The 22,924-nt window shown below is 44.7% G+C and overlaps 1 protein-coding gene across 4 annotated transcripts in view; it reads left to right on the plus strand.

Annotated features, from left to right (window-relative positions):
* Nucleotides 1–22,924, plus strand: part of LOC128696231 (protein scarlet-like) — a 351,307-nt gene that overhangs the window by 159,963 nt on the left and 168,420 nt on the right. For all 4 annotated transcript variants that reach the window (XR_011392936.1, XM_070092551.1, XM_070092552.1 and 1 more), the window contains one exon: nt 17,016–17,223. Coding sequence is in view for 3 of the 4 variants with exons in the window: in XM_070092551.1 (XP_069948652.1) it covers nt 17,016–17,223 (208 nt within the window). In the remaining variant the exon portion in view is untranslated. The remainder of the gene's footprint in view (nt 1–17,015; nt 17,224–22,924) is intronic.

Below are 22,924 nucleotides of genomic sequence, written 5' to 3' on the forward strand. Positions count from 1 at the left end.
GACTAGTGTGGAATGCAAACAAAGGAGAGTCCGGCGATGTGCTTTCCCCCTCCATAGACGGTGTGCAACAATTTTAAGAGAATTAGCCTACTATAACAAGCTGCATTCAAAGAGGAATATGGGATTTCCATGACAACCGATGACCGAACAAAAGACCAAGAACATTGGCCGTATGACATTCTGGGATGCGCGAGCTGTGCAAGAACAATGGAATATCTGGGACAAGAGGACGTCTAGTGAGAGTAATGAAATGGGTTTTTGCATCAGAAAATTTAAAACCATGAGAAGTGACCCAATAGTAAACACGGTCAGTCGCATCGTGAAGGGGGCCGCTCCCAGGCGACAGTCAGCGCGTGCATAAGCTATAGCAAAGTCATCCACATAAAGTGACGCTCAAATATACGATGGAAGAACGGACGGTAGATAATTTAAAGCCAAAAAGAAAAACGGTAGTGCTAAGGACACAACCTTGTGGGACTCCCTCGGCCTGAACAAAGTATGAGGAAAACGATACATCAACACGGACACAAAAATGTCTTTCAGATAAGAAAGCAGCAAGGAAGGCCTAAGAGGTGAGCTTGGGCTAAAATGTTATACCTCCAAGTGGTGTCATATGCCTTCTCAAGATCAAAAAAGACTTCTAGTACGGAGTGTTTGTTAGCAAAGGCATTTCGCACATACTTATGTAAGTGGAGCAAGGGGTCCAAAGTAGTGTGGCCCTTGTGAAACCCATATTGGAGAGAAGAAAGACTATTGTGAGTCTCCAAATACCCTATCAGATGTCTATTCACCAATCGATAGTGTGAGATATCAAGCCCTGCAGCACCTGGCTTGCGAAACAGCAGTACAATGGCAGATTTCCATTGTTGAGGAAGAACCCCTCGCATCCACACAAGATTGAAAAGACGCAAAAGGACTGTAAGGGCTGTAGAATGCAGATGCTGTAGCATACGGATATGAATATCATCAAGCCCAGCTGCCGATGACTGACAAGTGGAAAGTGTGGACTCCAGCTCTTAGAGAGTAAAAGGTACGTTATAAGGCTCCATCCTATTAGAAAAAAAAGATTAAAGGGTGATTGGTCCCTGGCAGACTTAGAAGCAAGAAACGAGGGACAGCGGTGAAGCTCTTGAGACATGAACAAGATAGTTCCCGATTTCCATGGCAAATTCAAGAGGTTCCGCGACACTAATACCAGCAACCCTTAAAACGGGAGATGGGTCCAGAGCGTACTTGCAACACAACTTCTGTACTTTCTTCCAAACCTCACACATAGGGGAAGTTGAGGTAACGGTAGAAACGTAATGTTGTCAACAATTATGTTTAGCATCGCGTATGACGCTGCGAGCGACTGCCCTCGCCTGCTTAAAATCCAAATTACGGTCTTCGGTCCGATTATATTAATAACGGTCACACAGGAGAGACCACCAAGCCATGCATGTCTGAGAATGACTGCCCGAGGTTCGAGGAATAGAAGTGACGCTGCAGTCAAAACTAAGGTCAAAAACTGGTGCACCAGTTCATCAACAGAGGACGAAGCAGGGTCCCCACAAAAAGCGGTAAGATGAGAGTAAACGTCCGAATTCGCTCGTCCAAATTGCCAGCGGGGGCTACGAGGAGGTCGGAAATAAATGGTAGAAGTAAGAGGAATAGGAAAGTGATCACTGTCGTGCAAATCCGGGAGAACAGACCAAGCATAATCAAGTGCAATTGACGAAGAACAGATAGAAATATCAATGCAAGAGAGAGACTGAGTGTGAGATTCAAAATGAGTGGAAGCACCTGTGTTTTTAACATGAAGAGGATGAGAAGCGAGAAGAGTCTCCAACTGATCACCACGAGAGTAACAGTGGGACCCTCCCCAAAGATGATAAGTGTTAAATTCACCTTACAAGATCGGAGGCAGCAGAGAAGAGATCAAGAACGCAACATTCGAGATACAGAATGCACGGGAAGGGGAGAGATATAGAGAGCAAACTGTATAAGACCTGTACAAATAAATACTGGCTGCAGTATAATGCAGCAGAAAACGAACAAAGACCTGTTGAAACGGTATACCAACGCACACAAGAAGTGCACTCTCATTAAAACTTTAATCTGGAAGGGGATCAGAAGAATTCAACAGCACATAGCCTGAAACAGGATGGATAACAGTTGAAGGAACTTTAAGCTTTTGTAACCCGACACACATAGCGCAGAGATGCTATGTGTGCCACTAACAACAATCTTCAACACATCTATCGAAATAGGGCGACTACCTGAGGTATGAAAGACAATAAATGTAGCCCCAGTTTTTAAAAAAGGAGACAGACACAAAACACTAAACTACAGACCAGTCTCACTAACATGTATAGTATGCAAAGTCATTAAGATTATCTGGAGAAGGCTGGTGGAGCACCTAGAAAAGAATAAACTTATCAACGACAATCAGGATGGATTCAGGGATGGGAAATTCTGTGGTACAAACCTACTGGAGTTCTAAGAGAGAGAGGGGTGGGTAGACTGCGTTTTCATGGACTGTAAGAAAGCATTAGAAACAGTTCCACACAAGAGATTGGCACATAAGCTGGGAGACCAGGCAGGTATAACAGGGAAGGCACTGCAATGGATCAGGGAATACTTGACGGGAAGACACCAGGTGTCAGAGTGGGCCCTTGTGACAAGTGGGGTTCCACAGGGGTCAGTCCTAGGACCGGTACTCTTTCTGGAATATGTGAATGACATGTTGGAAGGAATAGACACAGAAGTGTCCCAGTTTGCAGATGATGTGAAGTTGACGAGAAGAATTCAATCGGACGAGAACCAGGTGGAACTACAAAGGGATCTAGATAGGCTGCAGGCCTGGTCCAGAAACTGGCTCCTGGAGTTCAACCCCACCAAGTACAAAGTCATGAAGATTGGGGAAGGACAAAGAAGACTGCAGACAGAGTACAGTCTAGATGACCAGAAACTACGAACCTCACCCAGGAAAAGGATCCTGGGGTGAGTATAACACCAGGCACATCTCCTGAGGCGCACATCAACCAAATAACTGCTGCAGCATATGGACACCTAGCAAACCTAGAAATAACATTCCGGCAACTTAATAAGGAATCGTTCGCGACCTTGTACACCGTGTAAGTCAGGCCTATTAGATATGCAACACCAGTTTGGAACCCATACCTAGCCAAGCAAATAAGGAAATTAGAGAAGTGCAAAGCTTTGCAACAAGACTAGTCTCGGAGCTAAAGGGCATGTCCTACGAGGAGAGGTTAAGGGAAATCGACCTGATGACACTGGAGGACAGGAGAGACAGGGGGATATGATAACGACATATAAAATATTGAGAGGAATTGATATGCTGGACATAGACAGGAAGATTCCTCTGAAGGTGGAGATGAGAGACAGCCATAGCATTAGTAAGGCCTTTGCTCTCCTTAAGAGCGAAGGCGTTGCTAATACTATGGCTAATTATGACATCGGCTGGAAAAAGAAGGGCGAGTTTACTTGCAATTAAGACAAGTGGGGGAAGACTGCAAGATGTATCGGCATGATCTGCGACACTACAGACTGGGCACTCCGCCGTAGATCTGAAGTATTGAGATGGATGTCTGAAGGCCAACAATTTCGACACTGTTGGAGCGTAGGGACCACTTTACGGACCCCTAAGTGATGTCCTGCGACATAAACGAAGGACAGGAGCTCATGACAGTCAAAGGTTAAGTGGGCAATGTGACTGGGAAAGTGCCTCCGCCCACGAGCGGGCAGGACATACATATCCAGTTTGAGAATCAGAAGGTCTTGAAGGGACAATTGCTCTAAAATATCATCACCGCAAGACAGAAAATCACACTGTACAATAGTATACAGCAAGACCACCGTACCACTGCAAGAATTTAATGTAGCATGCTCGTTAACGTGGCCTGTGTTCTTAACTGTAACGATGAGTGCACCACTCTGAAGAGTGTGAAAAGATATATTTTGGCCAATATGTTGTAAGAGAGTGTCTCAATCTTCAACTTGTCGGTTTTTCAAACCATTCATCACAACTGTCAGACACTGCAGCATCATGGGATCTTGTTACAAAGAATTCTTCAACACTTGTCCAACCTTTGGACGAAGATCTACTTCGACTAGTGGATGGTACCACTATGACCCCGCCTCCGCCTGCTTCACCTCACCTCACTACAGTATATAAGCCACGTCTACGGCCCTATGCTGTACATTCTACAAGATTGATGGACTGAACACATCGACTCCAGGCTGAGGGACTGATTACCTCATACTCCTCCTCTCCTTACGCCTTATTCTTTGTATTGGACTGATGAAGCCACTGTGTGGCGAAACGTTTCCTGAATAAAGATTCCCATATGCTGCATTAGTGTCTCAATCTTCAACTTGTCGGTTTTTCAAACCATTCATCGCAGGCAGCAGAGAGTTTGCATAAATGGGGAGAAATCAGAGTGGGGAAGCGTCACGAGCGGTGTTCCACAGGGGTCAGTGTTGGGCCCCCTGCTGTTCACAATATACATAAACGACATAGATGAGGGCATAAAGAGCGACATCAGCAAGTTTGCCGATGACACCAAAATAGGCCGTCGAATTCATTCTGACGAGGACATTAGAGCACTCCAGGAAGATTTAAATAGACTGATGCAGTGGTCGGAGAGGTGGCAGATGCAGTTTAATATAGATAAATGCAAAGTTCTAAATGTTGGACAGGACAATAACCGTGCCACATATAAACTAAATAATGTAGATCTTAATATTACGGATTGCGAAAAAGATTTAGGAGTTCTGGTTAGCAGTAATCTGAAACCAAGACAGCAGTGCATAAGTGTTCGCAATAAAGCTAATAGAATCCTTGGCTTCATATCAAGAAGCATAAATAATAGGAGTCCTCAGGTTGTTCTTCAACTCTATACATCCTTGGTTAGGCCTCATTTAGATTATGCTGCACAGTTTTGGTCACCGTATTACAGAATGGATATAAATGCTCTGGAAAATGTACAAAGGAGGATGACAAAGTTGATCCCATGTATCAGAAACCTTGTGATGAATGGTTTGAAAAACCGACAAGTTGAAGATTGAGACACTTATGCAGCATATGGGAATCTTTATTCAGGAAACGTTTCGCCACACAGTGGCTTCATCAGTCCAATACAAAGAGGAAGGCGTAAGGAGAGGAGTATGAGGTAATCAGTCCCTCAGCCTGGAGTCGATGTGTTCAGTCCATCAATCTTGTAGAATGTACAGCATAGGGCCGTAGACGTGGCTTATATACTGTAATGAGGTGACGTGGAGCAGGTGGAGGCGGGGTCATAGTGGTAACATCCACTAGTCGAAGTAGGTCTTCGTCCAAAGGTTGAACAAGTGTTGAAGAATTCTTTGTAACAAGATCCCATGATGCTGCAGTGTCTGACAGAAACCTTCCCTATGAGGATAGACTAAGGGCCCTGAATCTGCACTCTCTAGAAAGACGTAGAATTAGGGGGGATATGATTGAGGTGTATAAATGGAAGACGGGAATAAATAAAGGGGATGTAAATAGTGTGCTGAAAATATCTAGCCTAGACAGGACTCGCAGCAATGGTTTTAAGTTAGAAAAATTCAGATTCAGGAAGGATATAGGAAAGTACTGGTTTGGTAACAGAGTTGTGGATGAGTGGAACAAACTCCCAAGTACGGTCCTAGAGGCCAGAACGTTGTGTAGCTTTAAAAATAGGTTGGATAAATACATGAGTGGATGTGGGTGGGTGTGAGTTGGACCTAATAGCTTGTGCTACCAGGACGGTTGCCGTGTTCCTCCCTTAAGTCAAGGTGACCTGACCTGACTAGGTTGGGTGCATTGGCTTAAGCCGGTAGGAGACTTGGACCTGCCTCGCATGGGCCAGTAGGCCTGCTGCATTGTTCCTTCGTTCTTATGTTCTTATGTTCTTATGATCCGAAAGATAATCTGTAGGAGACGTCGGTCGCAAAGAAAAGAATTTGGTCCATTGTGTACATGTAAACATGGTGCTCAAAGGAAGTGGATGTCATGTAGGTCATTTTTGGGTGGAATGAGCAGAAATCGAAGGACGGTTGTCAGCAAATGGTCTGAAATGTTTAGGAGTCGGACTGCGGGTGGCCTGACTTGAGGCAGGTGGACAATCCGAAAATAGTCGCACTGTATTTGGGGAAGGCAAATGCATATTTAAAGATGTGCAAGGGTCAGAGACACTAGAAGAAATGAGCGGAGCTTCAGCACCTGGAGCAGGTAACGAGGTGTCACAAGCAATAGGTACAGGCGTATGGGAAAAGTTCAAAGAATAGTTCAATAACAAAGCCATACCAAAACAGGATGCCGTAACCGAAAGGGGCCTGGGAGGAGGAGGAAGGTCATGGAACGAAGTCTCCGTGATGGTGGTACTTCTTTCTCATTATTATTTTAAGAAAGAAGGAAAGAAGAAAAAAGAAAGAGAGAAAGCAGATTGACAGTTAATAGAAGGCATGAAAGGGCTGTAACATCACCCCCCCCCCATATCCAAGAGGACCTTGACATCGCCAGCAGCGCAGATGCAGCGTGAAACCCGTGCTATACCCTATACCCTACCCTCCACACCAGTAAACCTGGTGATAGCAACCTCACATCAACCGAGACACCTCGGCAGACAGAAGAAAAGGTGGCCGGATACCGAATCGAATCGAATCGAATAAGACGACGAGAGCTGTCGTGAGATGGGAAGGAAGAAGGATAAGGAAGGATGGAAATAACTGGAAAAGGATTGGAAGGAGGGGAAGAGGAGGAATTAAGGCAAGTGGCCCAACCACTTTGGGACATGTGGTACCGAAGTACTGGAGACGTAGATGGAGAGGCTTGAATGATGTCGTTACTTGGCTCACTAGGAGAGAATGGCGAAGGCAGCGGTAGGAGCTGGGAGTGTCAGAAGGCAGCAAGCAGGATGAGTTGGTTATAGTCTTAAACTGTTTTTCAGTGCATTCAATTTTGTTTGAGAGATTTGTAGCACACGTATGGGAGAGCTGTAGTAGTATTCGTTGGTTTGGAGTTGGTGGAGTATCTGGTTGTAGGTAGGATATGGTCTTTCTTCACTTTAGTACGATGCAGTGTTGTCTTGGAGATGTTGGATGAGTTCTAGGCGAGTCATTCTTGCGGGGTATTGCGTCGTGGTGTAGAATGTGAGTCCTTTGCATTTAACCCATGGTGTTCCAGGTAATCGATGTGAGCGAGGTGAAGATGTTTCTGGTGGCAAGGCTTCTGATTGGTTGGATTCAGTGAGGAGTGGTGGCGGTGGAGGCTTCTCATTGGACGTTGTTAGAGTGACGTCACTAGTTGGTGGTGTTGATGGACCTTCTGCAGCAGAGGTGGTTATTAAGTCCTTGGTGAATTTGAGAATTTCTTCAGAAGGTGGAGATGCTGGAAATATAAATGATGGCATATTATTTAATGCAAATAACTCGTTGATGGTAGAGTTAAAGGATCCAGGTACAGCCATGTTCTGCCTGTGAGCGTATAGTAGACACTAGTGGATCTTCGTTACGTCACATGTTGGAGGAGTGATGGTGATGGTGGTGGAGGCGGGCTGAGTAGATGCTTGAAGTAATTTTGTAGTGTCTGCTTGTAATTTTGCAATTGCGGCATACGTTGGTGTGTTGTTAGTAGATTTTTTTTTTTTTGCTGCATCTTGTGTTTTCTTCATTATATCCTTTCTAGTAGGACATTTTGCTGCCAGTGTATGATGATCATTACTTTTGCAGTTTAAACACGCTGGTTGTGTTGGAGCAGCAGCGGTGCAGGAACTGAAGGTGTGTCCCTCACTACCACATGTAGTGCAGAACTTCTTGTCTTTTACTGGACATGCTTTGGTGGTGTGAAGATAAGAATAACAGTTCCAGTAACGTTGGATGTAGTGATATCTCTCTGCTTCTGTGTAGGTGGGACTGATGTAGTAGTAGTAAGCAGCCAGACCTTCGTTCAGAGCAGTGGCAGCCATGTTCACGTCGGTAAAGGTGACCTTGAGCATAGACGATGCATTCGGGGTTTTAGTAATGCTGTCAACAGTAGCCCAAGTATTTTGAGTTTCAATGGATGACTTGAGTTTAGCAATTGGTTGAGAAGTCAGAATCTTGTCCAGTTTTTTTAGGAATACTGATTTTCTTGCCCTGAGGGCAGGAGAGGATGTAACAGTAAATCCTTGAGCAGTAAGAGTAGTGGTGGCTTCTGTAGAGAGTAACTTCTCTGCTTCAGCATCATCATTACACACAACAATGAATGCTTCTTTGAGTGTCAGAATAGCATTGAAGTTAACATGCAATGCTTCCTGCACAACATTTGCAAGAGCAAGCTTCGTTGAATCATCAACAGTACCACTGTTTGGCCTAATCTTTACACGATTTGCGTAGCTCATCGTGCAAGTCAAGGCGAAGACAACGCTGGTAAAGGTTCCCCTCCCCAACGGGGATCGTAGGGAGACTGAGTACGTAAGGAGAGCTGCTATGACCTGCCGAGGCGAGAGTTAAAAGCAGAATCTCTGTGTATCTGTGTAACTGGATACCCGCCACAAAACATTCCTCCCTCAGCTGTCACCTCCCAAAACCGACAGGCAGTCTCCGGAGATACACCCGTCACCTGCAGGACACCCCACTCCACCTCGTGGAAATCCAGGAAGGGAGCATGGCGCCCCCAGACAATCCAGATGTCACGGGAAACTACACCACTCCTGAGAGACCCCATGGAGAGGGGTCTCTCAGGAGACTGTAATGAAACTGTAATGCCAGAGGGGAGGACCCCAGAGGCTACAAATGGGACAGGGAAAAGAGAGGGATGGGAGGGGAGGAGGAAAGGGAAAAGGAGGGATAAGGAGGATGGGATAGGGAAGGGGGATTGGGGGGTTAATTAGGTTCAGTATGAGGAAGAAGACCAAAACGTCCAATTCCTCGGACCGATAGCCTCTTTATCACAATAAGAAGCCCACGATACAGAGGATTCAACAAAACAGAATGCGTTGGAGGGTGTATGTATCTGTACTGGTGATATGTACAGTTTATTAATAATAGTACTGGCAGGTCTCTGACAACATAGTGATGGAGTGACTTACAACGAAAGTGTTCCTCCTTTTTCAGAGCACTCTGCCATATATATATATATATATATATATATATATATATATATATATATATATATATATATATATATATATATATATATATATATATATATATATATATATATATATATATATATATATATATATATATATATATATATATATATATATATATATATATATATATATATATATATATATATATATATGTATATATATATGTATATATATATATATATATATATATATATATATATATATATATATATATGTATATATATATATATATATATACGCGCGCTTGCCGGCGTGGAGGGAGGGAGCCAGTGTGTGGTGCTCCATACATTCTGTGTGTAAACCAGGAACCAACATGGTTTACGCGGGCCAGTTTCGGCAGACATCATCGTGAGTATCGACCGGAGATCACAGAGTTGTGACAAACCTCTACATCGGACCATTGCTTCTGTATCAGTGAAAGTGCAGTGTGCATGTTGGGATTTGGGAAGTAGCGGTGGTGAGGGGATCCTGGCAGTGGAGGTGTGGAGGAGGTTTTGTTTACATCTGTGATCGGCCGGGGTCGTGGGTTGGGGAAGGAAGTGGCCGCCCACGACATGGTCATTGGACGGTGAACAGAACACCTCGGTTAATAGTGTGAGCATGGTGATTAGTGTGCCAAATGGCGAGGGGTTTTTTCTAAATGGAACAATAAGTGTATAACAATTTGCAAAAGTTAGTCAGTGATGTGCGTCTTGAGCGAACACACAGGGCCACTCCCTCCCCCCTCCCCCATCCCAGATCCCCTCCCCTCATCCCAGCCAAGGCCCACTGACTTCCTGACCAAGGGTGTTGCCGTTTAGTGCCCCACCAATTACAAGTTCCGCCGCTCGCTACTCCCCCACCCTCATCCCCCATGCATCCATGCTGCCCTTCACCCGTCACCCCACAGCTGGCGCCCTCCCACCCCCACGATATCAGCAATGTCACAAGTAGTCGCGGGTTCCCAGGAATCTTCACGACAGAGCCAAAGCTGTCGTTCACGAGGCATTTGCCGGGTGTGCCACAGGGAATGTGCACTCAATCCCACATCTGGCAACATCCGTGCACACAATAGATGTCTAGGCTCCAGGAGAGCTCCAAATGAGAACAACCAACAGCCTCCCCCAGCAGACAGGGCTGACAGCTACCGTGACTTCACCTCTACAGAGGACCTCAAATCTGCAATCAAATTAACATCCACCAGGACTCTGACACACATCCCCAAAGCAGCTCGCCCTCAAGCTGCTAGCAAATTCACTGACCTTCTGAAGAAAGTCAACGATGCTCCTTCAAACAACAGATCCTGGCACAACTTGCTGCTTTTTGGCAATGCCTGTTTGGCTGTCCCACCAAGGAGGGACAAGTCACTAGCAACACATGTTATTAGGGCAATAAATGCATTCCCAAGGGATGACAACCTCGTCCGTCTCCCCCCTAGGGCGACAAACACCCGCCGGGCAAATGCCAACAACAGGACACCTGACACCTCAAAAATCAGAGCCCAAATTAGCAAAAAAATAGAAGAGGGTAATACTATTGGAGCTTTGAGACTTATAACCAGTGAGGATACCATCGCTCCCAAGGACGTCAGCACGGCGCAAGCTCTGAAGGACAAACATCCACCCAGGGCTCCCAGTACCAACATTGACCTCCCTGACATTGCAGCAGGCGAAGAACATCTAACCTTACAGGATGCTGATGTGTATAAAGCTGCTATGTCATTTCCACAGGGTTCAGCAGGAGGTTTCACCGGTTTAAGGCCTCAACACTTAAAACAAATACTCAATCCAGCACTTGGTGAGGTTTCAGAGAGGCTACTGTCTGAACTCACCAAATTTTCCAACCTGTGCCTGGCCGGTGGTGTCCCAGAGGCCATCAGACCCTTTTTCTTTGGTGCCTCATTGTGTGCCCTCCGGAAAAAGGATGGCGGAATCAGGCCCATTGCAGTGGGTAACACCCTTCGGCGCCTAGTCGCCAAGGCTGCAGTAAGAAGGGTGAGTCAAGAGGCTGCTGCAATGCTGAAACCAACTCAGCTCGGTTTCGGCGTTCAACAGGGCTGTGAAGCAGCTGCCCACGCAGCACGAGTATATATCAAAAACATGTCCTATGAAAAAGCCTTGGTCAAATTGGACTTTGCCAATGCTTTCAACTCAGTCAGAAGGGATGCTGCTCTCCAAGCAGTTTATAGAAACTTCCCTTCCCTTTATCCCTTCATAGAATCGTGTTATAGTGTGACTTCCAAACTATTGTTTGGGGACCATGAAATTGACTCGTGTTAGGGCGTGCAACAGGGGGACCCTCTCGCCCCCTTTCTATTTTGTTTGGTCATCAAGGAAGTCATGGAGGCACTCTCCAGCGAGCTCAATATCTGGTTCCTGGACGACGGTACCCTAGCTGGCACAACAGAATCTCTCCTGGAGGACATCAGTAAAATTAAAGACATGGGAGAAAGCCTGGGCCTTTCTTTAAACCCCACCAAATGTGAAATAATTTCTACCAATCAACAGTTGATCCAGAATATTAGTACCGTTTTACCAGGAGCACGAGCCATTGATCCAGCCAATAGCACTCTCCTCGGTGCTCCTCTTGGGTCCAATGCCATCGATCTCATCCTAGGAAAAAAAGTCTCAGACCTCCGGACGATGGAAAGCAGGATGAAAGACATTGACACACACGATGCCTTCTACCTACTCACCAGGTGCCTGTCAACCCCAAAACTTACCTATTTTCTGAGATGCTCCCCAGCCTTCAGCAGTCCAAAACTCAAGGAATATGACTCTCTCCTGAAGGCCATGCTAGAGAGTGTACTGAATCTTTCCCTTGACGATGGACAGTGGTTGCAAGCCTCACTCCCGGTCAGGCTTGGAGGGCTAGGAGTACGCAGATCCTCCCAGATTGCTCTACCAGCTTTCCTATCCTCTTCCATTGCATCAAACGAGTTGATAAGACAAATTCTTCCTGACACCCTCAGTGACTCAGCAGGAATAGAAGACCCTAGCTATGTCAGTGCCATCACCGAATGGGAGACTCTTGCTGCTCCAGCACCAAACCCTAGTGCGGCACTGGCTCACAAACAGTCAAGCTGGGATAGCCCAATTGCTGAAAAGGTGCTTGCCAACATGCTCAGGGCTGCAACATCAGATAGGGAGATTGCCTGTCTCCAGGCTGTGAGTGCACCTCACTCCGGGGACTTCCTCCAAACAGTTCCCATATCGGCAATGGGAACGCGACTCGACCCTAAGACCCTCCGTATTGCAGTGGCTCTGCGCCTTGCTGCCCCAATTCACACAGAATATATGTGTATTTGCGGCGAAGTGCAAGCAGACCAATACGGTCTACATGGTCTTAACTGCTCCAAAACCAAGGGCTGGCATGCAAGACACAATGAGGTCAACGACATCATTAAGAGAACCCTTGCTACAGCTGGATGCCCTGCCGAGAGGGAGCCACGATCACTTGCAGCAAACAATACCCACAACCCAGCAAACCGCCCCGACGGGATCACCATCTATCCTTGGAAGAATGGCAAGCTCTTAGCATGGGACTATACCTGTGTGTCCACACTGGCTGACACCTATATCCATCACAGTGTGGGGCGACAGGGAGGAGCTGCTGACCACAGGGAGGAGTACAAGATCAGCAAGTACAGGGACATTAGCCAACAGTATCAATTTGTCCCAGTGGGATCAGAGACCTTGGGATCATGGGGAAAAAATGCCACACGTTTCCTTAAAGAATTGGGTTCCAGACTCATCGACACCACCAGGGACCCAAGGGCAGCCACTTTCATGTTCCAGCGTCTCAGCGTCGCCATCCAGAGGGGAAATGCTTGCTGCATACTTGGCTCACGTCCAGCCTCGGAGGAGCTGGAGGAAATTCATCATCTTTGATACATTGTGCCATTGTATTCATGTTTATGTTTTTTTCTGTAAATGTATTTTGTTTATTAATAAATGTTCACTATATAATATATATATATATATATATATATATATATATATATATATATATATATATATATATATATATATATATATATATATATATATATATATATATATACATATATATTAACAAGTCGGCCGTCTCCCACCGAGGCAGGGTGACCCAAAAAAGAAAGAAAATCCCCATAAAGAAAATACTTTCATCATCATTCAACACTTTCACCTCACTCACACATAATCACTGCTTTTACAGAGGTGCTCAGAACACAACAGTTTAGAAGCATATACGTATGAAAATACACAACATATCCCTCCAAACTGCTAATATCCCGAACCCCTCCTTTAGAGTGCAGACATTGTACTTCCCATTTCCAGGACTCAAGTCCGGCTATATAAAAAGAACCGGTTTTCCTGAATCCCTTCACTAAATATTACCCTGCTCACACTCCAACAGATCTTCAGGTCCCAAATACCATTCGTCTCCATTCACTCCTATCTAACATGCTCACGCACGCTTGCTGGAAGTCCAAGCCCCTCGCCCACAAAACCTCCTTTACCCCCTCCTTCTAACCGTTTCGAGGACGACCCCTACCCCGCCTTCCTTCCCTTACAGATTTAAATGCTCTCCATATCATTCTACTTTGATCCATTCTCTCTAAATTACCAAACCACCTCAACAAACCCTCTTCAGCCCTCTGACTAATACTTTTATTAACTCCACACCTTCTCCTGATTTCCACACTCCGAATTTTCTGCATAATATTTACACCACACATTGCCCTTAGACAGGACATCTCCACTGCCTCCAACCGCCTCCTCGCTGCTGCATTCACAACCGAAGCTTCACACCCATACAAGAGTGTTGGTACTACTATACTTTCATACATTCCCTTCTTTGCCTCCATAGACAATGTTTTTTGTCTCCACATATACCTCAATGCACCACTCACCTTTTTTTCCTCATCAATTCTATGATTAACCTCATCTTTCATAAATCCATCCGCCGACACGTCAACTCCCAAGTATCTGAAAACATTCACTTCTTCCATACTCCTCCTCCTCAATTTGATATCCAATTTTTCTTAATCTAAATCATTTGATACCCTCATCACCTTACTCTTTTCTATGTTAACTTTCAACTTTCTACCTTTGCACACACTCCCAAACTCATCCACTAACCTTTGCAGTTTTTCTTTAGAATCTCCCATGACCACAGTATCATCAGCAAAAAGTATTTGATTCCCCATAATTTAATCCCACCCCTCTCCCGAACTCCCTAGCATTTACTTCTTTTACAACCCCATCTATAAATATATTAAACAACCATGGTGACATTACACTTCCCTGTCTAAGACGTACTTTTACTGGGAAGTAGTCTCCCTCTCTTCTACACACCCTAACCTGAGCCTCACTATCCTCATAAAAACTCTTAACAGCATTTAGTAACTTACCACCTATTCCATATACTTGCAACATCTGCCATATTGCTCCCCTATCCACTCTATCATATGCCTTTTCTAAATCCATAAATGCAATAAAAACTTCCCTACCTTTATCTAAATACTGTTCGCATATATGCCTCAATGTAAACACTTGATCTACACATCCCCTACCCACTCTGAAACCTCCTTGCTCATCCGCAATCCTATATTCTGTCTTACCTCTAATTCTTTCAATTATAACCCTACCGTACACTTTTTCTGGTATACTCAGTAAACTTATTCCTCTATAATTTTTACAATCTCTTTTGTCCCTCTTCCCTTTATATAAAGGGACTATACATGCTCTCCGCCAATCTCTAGGTACCTTCCCCTCTTTCATACATTTATTAAACAAAAATACCAACCACTCCAACACTATATCCCCCCTGCTTTTAACATTTCTGTCATGATCCCATCAGTTCCAGCTGCTTTACCCCCTTTCATTCTACGTAATGCCTCACGCACCTCCCCCACACTCACATCCTGTTCTTCTTCACTCCTAAAAGATGGTATACCTCCCTGGCCAGTGCATGAAATTACCGCTTCCGTTTCTTCGTCAACATTTAAAAGTTCCTCAAAATATTCTCTCCATCTACCCAAAACCTCCATCTCCCCATCTACTAACTCCGCAACTCTGTTTTTAACTGACAAATCCATTCGTTCTCTAGGCTTTCTTAACTTGTTTAACTCACTCCAAATTTTTTTCTTATTTTCATTAAAATTCCTTGACAGTGCCTCTCCCACTCTATCATTTGCTCTCCTTTTGCACTCTCTCACCACTCTCTTCACCTTTCTTTTACTCTCCATATACTCTACTCTACTTCTGCTTTGTAAAAACCTATCATAAAATAACTTTTTCTCTTTTATCACACCCTTTACTTCATCATTCCACCAATCACTCCTCTTTCTTCCTGCACCCACTCTCCTATAACCACAAACTTCTGCCCCACATTCTAATACTGTATTTTTAAAACTATTCCAACCCTCTTCAACCCCCCCCACAACTCATACTTGCACTAGCCCACCTTTTTGCCAATAGTTGCTTATATCTCACCCGAACTTTCTCTTCCCTTAGTTTATACACTTTCACCTCCCTCTTGCTTGTTGTTGCCATTTTCCTCTTTTCCCATCTACCTCTTACTCTAACTGTAGCTACAACTAGATAATGATCCGATATATCAGTTGCCCCTCTATAAACATGTACATCCTGGAGCCTACCCATCAACCTTTTATCCACCAATACATAATCTAACAAACTATTTTCATTACGTGCTATATCATATCTTGTATATTTATTTATCCTCTTCTTCATAAAATATGTATTACTTATTACCAAACCTCTTTCTACACATAGCTCAATTAAAGGCTCCCCATTTACATTTACCCCTGGCACCCCAAAATTACCTACTACTCCCTCCACAACATTTTTACCCACTTTAGCATTGAAATCCCCAACCACAAGTACTCTCACACTTGGTTCAAAACTCCCCACGCATTCACTCAACATTTCCCAAAATCTCTCTCTCTCTCCTCTACACTTCTCTCTTCTCCAGGTGCATATATGCTTACTATAACCCACTTTTCACATCCAACCTTTATTTTACTCCACATAATCCTTGAATTAATATATCTGTAGTCCCTCTTTTCCTGCCATAGCTTATCCTTCAACATTATTGCTACTCCTTCTTTAGCTCTAACTCTATTTGAAACCCCTGACCTAATCCCATTTATTCCTCTCCACTGAAACTCTCCCACCCCCTTCAGCTTTGTTTCACTTAAAGCCAGGACATCCAGCTTCTTCTTATTCATAACATCCACAATCATCTCTTTCTTATCATCTGCACAACATCCACGCACATTCAGACTTCCCGCTTTGACAATTTTCTTCTTATTATTCTTTTCAGTAATCTGTACAGGAAAAGGGGTTACTAGCACATTGTTCCCGGCATTTTAGTTGACTTTTACAACACGCATGGCTTACGGAGGAAAGATTCTTATTCCACTTCCCCATGGATATAAAAGGAAAAGTAATAAGACCAAGAACTATTAAGATAAAATCTAAGAAAACTCAGATGAGTGTGTATAAATAAACGTGTACATGTATGTGTAGTGTGACCTAAGTGTAAGTAGAAGTAGCAAGACGTACCTGTAATCTTGCATATTTATGAGAGAGACAAAAGACACCAGCAATCCTACCATCATGTAAAACAATTATAGGCTTTCATTTTACACTCACTTGGCAGGACGGTAGTACCTCCCTGGGTGGTTGCTGTCTACCAACCTACTACCTATATATATATTATATATATATATATATATATATATATATATATATATATATATATATATATATATATATATATATATATATATATATATATATATATATATATATATATATATATATATATATAACATAAACATAATTATCAATTAATTTAACAGTGATGGAAGGATGTGTTTGCTTGCAGTCTTGGCCACAAGTGCCCAGCAACGTTCAACCCAGCTGACTACTACATCCATACCCTGGCAGTGTTGCCTGGGCACGAACACCGCTCCAGGGAGCGTATTAAAAGGATCTGCGACAATTTCGCTGTTTCCGCTTACAGTAAGGACATTGACATCACCATCCAGTACCAAGATAACATGTGCATCTCAAACTCCGACTCCGGCAACAGTGTAAGATATCACTAACAAGCTTTCGTTAGTCTTCATCATAGTATATTCATTTGGACTCATTAAAATTCCCGTATTAGTCATGAACCTCCTAGAGTTCAAGGAGTAACTATTATTATTATTATTATTATTATTATTATTATTATTATTATTATTATTATTATTATTATTATTATTATTATTATTATCGTCATCTTAAAGGTTATGTGAAGTCCTAATGACCCGAGCGTGGTCGATAGGTTTTAAATCTTATTAAAAACACATAATAATAATAATAATAATAATAATAATAATAATAATAATAATAATAATAATAATAATAATAATAATAATAATAAGAGAAGTGATACTTGGGTTACAATCTGCTACTGGCATCACACAGATGATGATTAAACCTCAAACAAAGAATGTGACCAGCCCTCTGGTCACTATCTTGAACACTTTGTGCTTAATTGTCCACTTATTGAAGATCATAAAGAAAGTTTTATAACTTATAACCTATGTGAGATGTGAAGTTATCTAATTAAAATAATATTCCAGTTATATTAACTAAATTTCTTAAATTTGCTTGTAACAAAAAATGAACTTTAGAAATATATTCAGACGAATTCCTTTAAATCTTTTTAGGGAATAGTTCCCAGGTTCCACAAGAGCTCCCTCAAGGAAGCTTTCTTGATGCTGGTGAGGGCCTCTTGACCCAGGCCCCTCAAGCAAGCTTCCTTGACGCTGGTGAGGGCCTCTTGACCTAGGCCCCTCAAGGAAGCTTCCTGGACGCTGGTGAGGACCTCTTGACCTAGATCCCACAAGGAAACTTCCTTGATGCTGGTGAGGGCCTCTTCACTTAGCAACCTCAAGGAAAGTTCCTTGATGCTCGTGAGGGCCTCTTGACCCAGGCCCCTCAAGGAAACTTACTTGACCCTGGTGAGGGCCTCTTGACCTAGGCCCCTCAAGGAAACTTACTTGACCCTGGTGAGGGCCTCTTGACCCAGGCCCCTCAAGGAAACTTACTTGACCCTGGTGAGGGCCTCTTGACCTAGGCCCCTCAAGGAAGCTTCCTGGACGCTGGTGAGGACCTCTTGACCTAGATCCCACAAGGAAACTTCCTTGACGCTGGTGAGGACCTCTTGACCTTTGACCCTCAAGGAAGCTTACTTGGCCCTGGTGAGGGCCTCTTGACCTAGGCCCCTCAAGGAAGCTTCCTTGACACCGTTGAGGGCTTCTTGACCTATGACCCTCAAGGAAGCTTCCTTGACCCTGGTGAGGGCCTCTTGAGTTAGGACCCTCAAGGAAACTTCCTTGACGCTGGTGAAAGCCTCTTGACCTAGGCCCCTCAAGGAAATTTTCTTGACGCTGGTGAGGGCCTCTTGACCTAGGCCCCTCAAGGAAGCTTTCTTGACGCTGGTGAAGGCCTCTAGACCTAGGCCCCTCAAGGAAAGTTCCTTGGCGCTGGTGAGGGCCTCTTGACCTAGGCCCCTCAAGGAAAGTTCCTTGACGCTGGTGAGGGCCTCTTGACCTAGCCCCTTCAAGGAAGCTTCCTTGACGATGGTGAGGGGCTCTTGACCTAGGCCCCTCATGGACGCTTCCTTGACGCTGGTGAGGGCCTCTTGACCTAGGCCCCTCAAGAAAGCTTCCTTGACGCTGGTGAGGGGGCCCTTGACCTAGGCCCTTCAAGGAAAGTTCCTTGACGCTGGTGAGGGCCTCTTGACGTAGCCCCTTCAAGGAAGCTTCCTTGATGATGGTGAGGGGCTCTTGACCTAGGCCCCTCATGGACGCTTCCTTGACGCTAGTGAGGGCCTCTTGACCTAGGCCCCTCAAGAAAGCTTCCTTGATGCTGGTGAGGGGGCTCTTGACCTAGGCCCCTCATGGACGCTTCCTTGAGGCTGGTGAGGGCCTCTTGACCTAGGCCCCTCAAGAAAGCTTCCTTGACGCTGGTGAGGGCCTCTTGACCTAGGTCCCTCATTTACCTGGAGTTTACCTGGAGAGAGTTTCGGGGGTCAACGCCCCCGCGGCCCGGTCTGTGACCAGGCCTCCTGGTGGATCAGAGCCTGATCAACCAGGCTGTTGCTGCTGGCTGCACGCAAACCAACGTACGAGCTACAGCCCGGCTGATCAGGAACTGACTTTAGGTGCTTGTCCAGTGCCAGCTTGAAGACTGCCAGGGGTCTGTTGGTAATCCCCCTTATGTGTGCTGGGAGGCAGTTGAACAGTCTCGGGCCCCTGACACTTATTGTATGGTCTCTTAACGTGCTAGTGACACCTCTGCTTTTCATTGGGGGGATGGTGCATCGTCTGCCAAGTCTTTTGCTTTCGTAGTGAGTGATTTTCGTGTGCAAGTTCGGTACTAGTCCCTCTAGGATTTTCCAGGTGTATATAATCATGTATCTCTCCCTCCTGCGTTCCAGGGAATACAGGTTTAGAAACCTCAAGCGCTCCCAGTAATTGAGGTGTTTTATCTCCGTTATGCGCGCCGTGAAAGTTCTCTGTACATTTTCTAGGTCGGCAATTTCACCTGCCTTGAAAGGTGCTGTTAGAGTGCAGCAATATTCCAGCCTAGATAGAACAAGTGACCTGAAGAGTGTCATCATGGGCTTGGCCTCCCTAGTTTTGAAGGTTCTCATTATCCATCCTGTCATTTTTCTAGCAGATGCGATTGATACAATGTTATGGTCCTTGAAGGTGAGATCCTCCGACATGATCACTCCCAGGTCTTTGACGTTGGTGTTTCGCTCTATTTTGTGGCCAGAATTTGTTTTGTACTCTGATGAAGATTTAATTTCCTCATGTTTACTATATCTGAGTAATTGAAATTTCTCATCGTTGAACTTCATATTGTTTTCTGCAGCCCACTGAAAGATTTGGTTGATGTCCCCCTGGAGCCTTGCAGTGTCTGCAATGGAAGACACTGTCATGCAGATTCGGGTGTCATCTGCAAAGGAAGACACGGTGCTGTGGCTGACATCCTTGTCTATGTCGGATATGAGGATGAGGAACAAGATGGGAGCTAGTACTGTGCCTTGTGGAACAGAGCTTTTCACCGTAGCTGCCTCGGACTTTACTCTGTTGACGACTACTCTCTGTGTTTTGTTAGTGAGGAAATTATAGATCCATCGACCGACTTTTCCTGTTATTCCTTTAGCGCGCATTTTGTGCGCTATTACGCCATGGTCACACTTGTCGAAGGCTTTTGCAAAGTCTGTATATATTACATCTGCATTCTTTTTGTCTTCTAGTGCATTTAGGACCTTGTCGTAGTGATCCAGTAGTTGAGACAGACAGGAGCGACCTGTTCTAAACCCATGTTGCCCTGGGTTGTGTAACTGATGGGTTTCTAGATGGGTGGTGATCTTGCTTCTTAGGACCCTTTCAAAGATTTTTATGATATGGGATGTTAGTGCTATTGGTCTGTAGTTCTTTGCTGTTGCTTTACTGCCCCCTTTGTGGAGTGGGGCTATGTCTGTTGTTTTTAGTAACTGAGGGACGACCCCCGTGTCCATGCTCCCTCTCCATAGGATGGAAAAGGCTCGTGATAGGGGCTTCTTGCAGTTCTTGATGAACACAGAGTTCCATGAGTCTGGCCCTGGGGCAGAGTGCATGGGCATGTCATTTATCGCCTGTTCGAAGTCATTTGGTGTCAGGATAACATCGGATAGGCTTGTGTTAATCAAATTTTGTGGCTCTTTCATAAAAAATTCGTTTTGATCTTCGACTCTCAGTCTGGTTAGCGGCTTGCTAAAAACTGAGTCATATTGGGACTTGAGTAGCTCACTCATTTCCTTGCTGTCATCTGTGTAGGACCCATCTTGTTTAAGTAGGGGCCCAATACTGGACGTTGTTCTCGATTTTGATTTGGCATAGGAGAAGAAATACTTTGGGTTTCTTTCGATTTCATTTATTGCTTTTAGTTCTTCCCGCGATTCCTGACTCCTAAAGGATTCTTTTAGCTTAAGTTCGATGCTTGCTATTTCTCTGACCAGTGTCTCCCTGCGCATTTCAGATATATTGACCTCTTTTAGCCGCTCTGTTATTCTTTTCCGTCGCCTGTAAAGGGAGCGCCTGTCTCTTTCTATTTTACATCTACTCCTCCTTTTTCTTAGAGGAATAAGCCTTGTGCATATATCGAGTGCCACCGAGTTAATCTGTTCTAGGCATAAGTTTGGGTCTGTGTTGCTTAGTATATCTTCCCAGCTTATATCGGTTAGGACTTGGTTTACTTGGTCCCACTTTATGTTTTTGTTATTGAAGTTGAATTTGGTGAATGCTCCCTCGTGACTAGTCTCATTTTGTCGGTCTGGGGCTCCACGCATACATGTCTGAACCTCAATTATGTTGTGATCTGAGTATATTGTTTTTGATATGGTGACATTTCTTATCAGATCATCATTGTTAGTGAAGATGAGGTCTAGTGTATTCTCCAGTCTAGTAGGCTCTATTATTTGCTGGTTTAAATTGAATTTTGTGCAGAGATTTAAAAGCTCGTGTGAGTGTGAGTTTTCATCAGAGCTGCCTCCTGGTGTTATTACTGCAACAGTATTATTTGCTATATTCCTCCATTTTAGGTGCCTTAAGTTGAAGTCCCCCAGGAGCAAGATGTTGGGTGCAGGAGCTGGAAGATTTTCCAGACAGTGGTCAATTTTTAACAGCTGTTCCTGGAATTGCTGGGATGTTGCATCCGGAGGCTTGTAGACTACCACAATGACTAGGTTTTGGTTCTCGACCTTTACTGCTAAAACTTCCACTACATCATTTAAGGCATTAAGCAGTTCTGTGCAAACAAGTGACTCTGCAATGTACAGGCCAACCCCCCCCCCCCTTTTGCCTGTTCACTCTGTCACATCTGTATAGGTTGTAACCTGGGATCCATATTTCGTTGTCCAAGTGATCCTTTATGTGGGTCTCAGTGAAAGCCGCGAACATTGCCTTTGCCTCTGCAAGCAGTCCACGGATGAAAGGTATTTTGTTGTTTGTTGCTGGCTTTAGACCCTGTATATTTGCAAAGAAGAATGTTATCGGACTGGTGGTATTGTTGGTACTGGGGGGGGATTTTTTTTCCGGCATGGAAACTTCCTTGACGCTGGTGAGGGCCTCCTGACCTAGCTCCTTCAAGGAAGCTTCCTTGACGATGGTGAGGGGGCTCTTGACCTAGGCCCCTCAAGGAAAGTTCCTTGACGCTGGTGAGGGCCTCTTCACTTAGGCCCCTCAGGGAAAGTTCCTTGACGGTGGTGAGGGCCTCTTGACCTAGGCCCCTCAAGGAAAGTTCCTTGCCACTGGTGAGGGCCTCTTGACCTAGGCCCCTCAAGAAAAGTTCCTTGACGCTTGTGAGGGCCTCTTGACCTAGGCCCCTCAAGGAAAGTTCCTTGAGGCTGGTGATGGCCTCTTGACCTAGGCCCCTCAAGGAAAGTTTCTTGATGTTGGTGATGGCCTCTTGACCTAGGCCCCTCAAGGAAAGTTTCTTGATGTTGGTGATGGCCTCTTGACCTATGCCCCTCAAGGAAAGTTCCTTGACGCTGGTTAGGGCCTCTTGACTTAGGCGACTCAAGGAAAGTTCCTTGACGCTGGTGAGGGCCTCTTGATCTAGGCCTCTCAAGGAAGCTTCCTTGACGCTGGTGAGGGCCTCTTGACCTAGGCCCATCAAGTAAGGTTCCTTGACGCTGGTGATGGCCTCTTGACCTAGGCCCCTCGAGGAAGCTTCCCTGACGCTGGTGAG

The sequence above is a fragment of the Cherax quadricarinatus genome, chromosome 39, assembly GCF_038502225.1.
Source record: "Cherax quadricarinatus isolate ZL_2023a chromosome 39, ASM3850222v1, whole genome shotgun sequence".
In the NCBI taxonomy this organism is placed as follows: Eukaryota; Metazoa; Arthropoda; class Malacostraca; order Decapoda; family Parastacidae; genus Cherax; species Cherax quadricarinatus.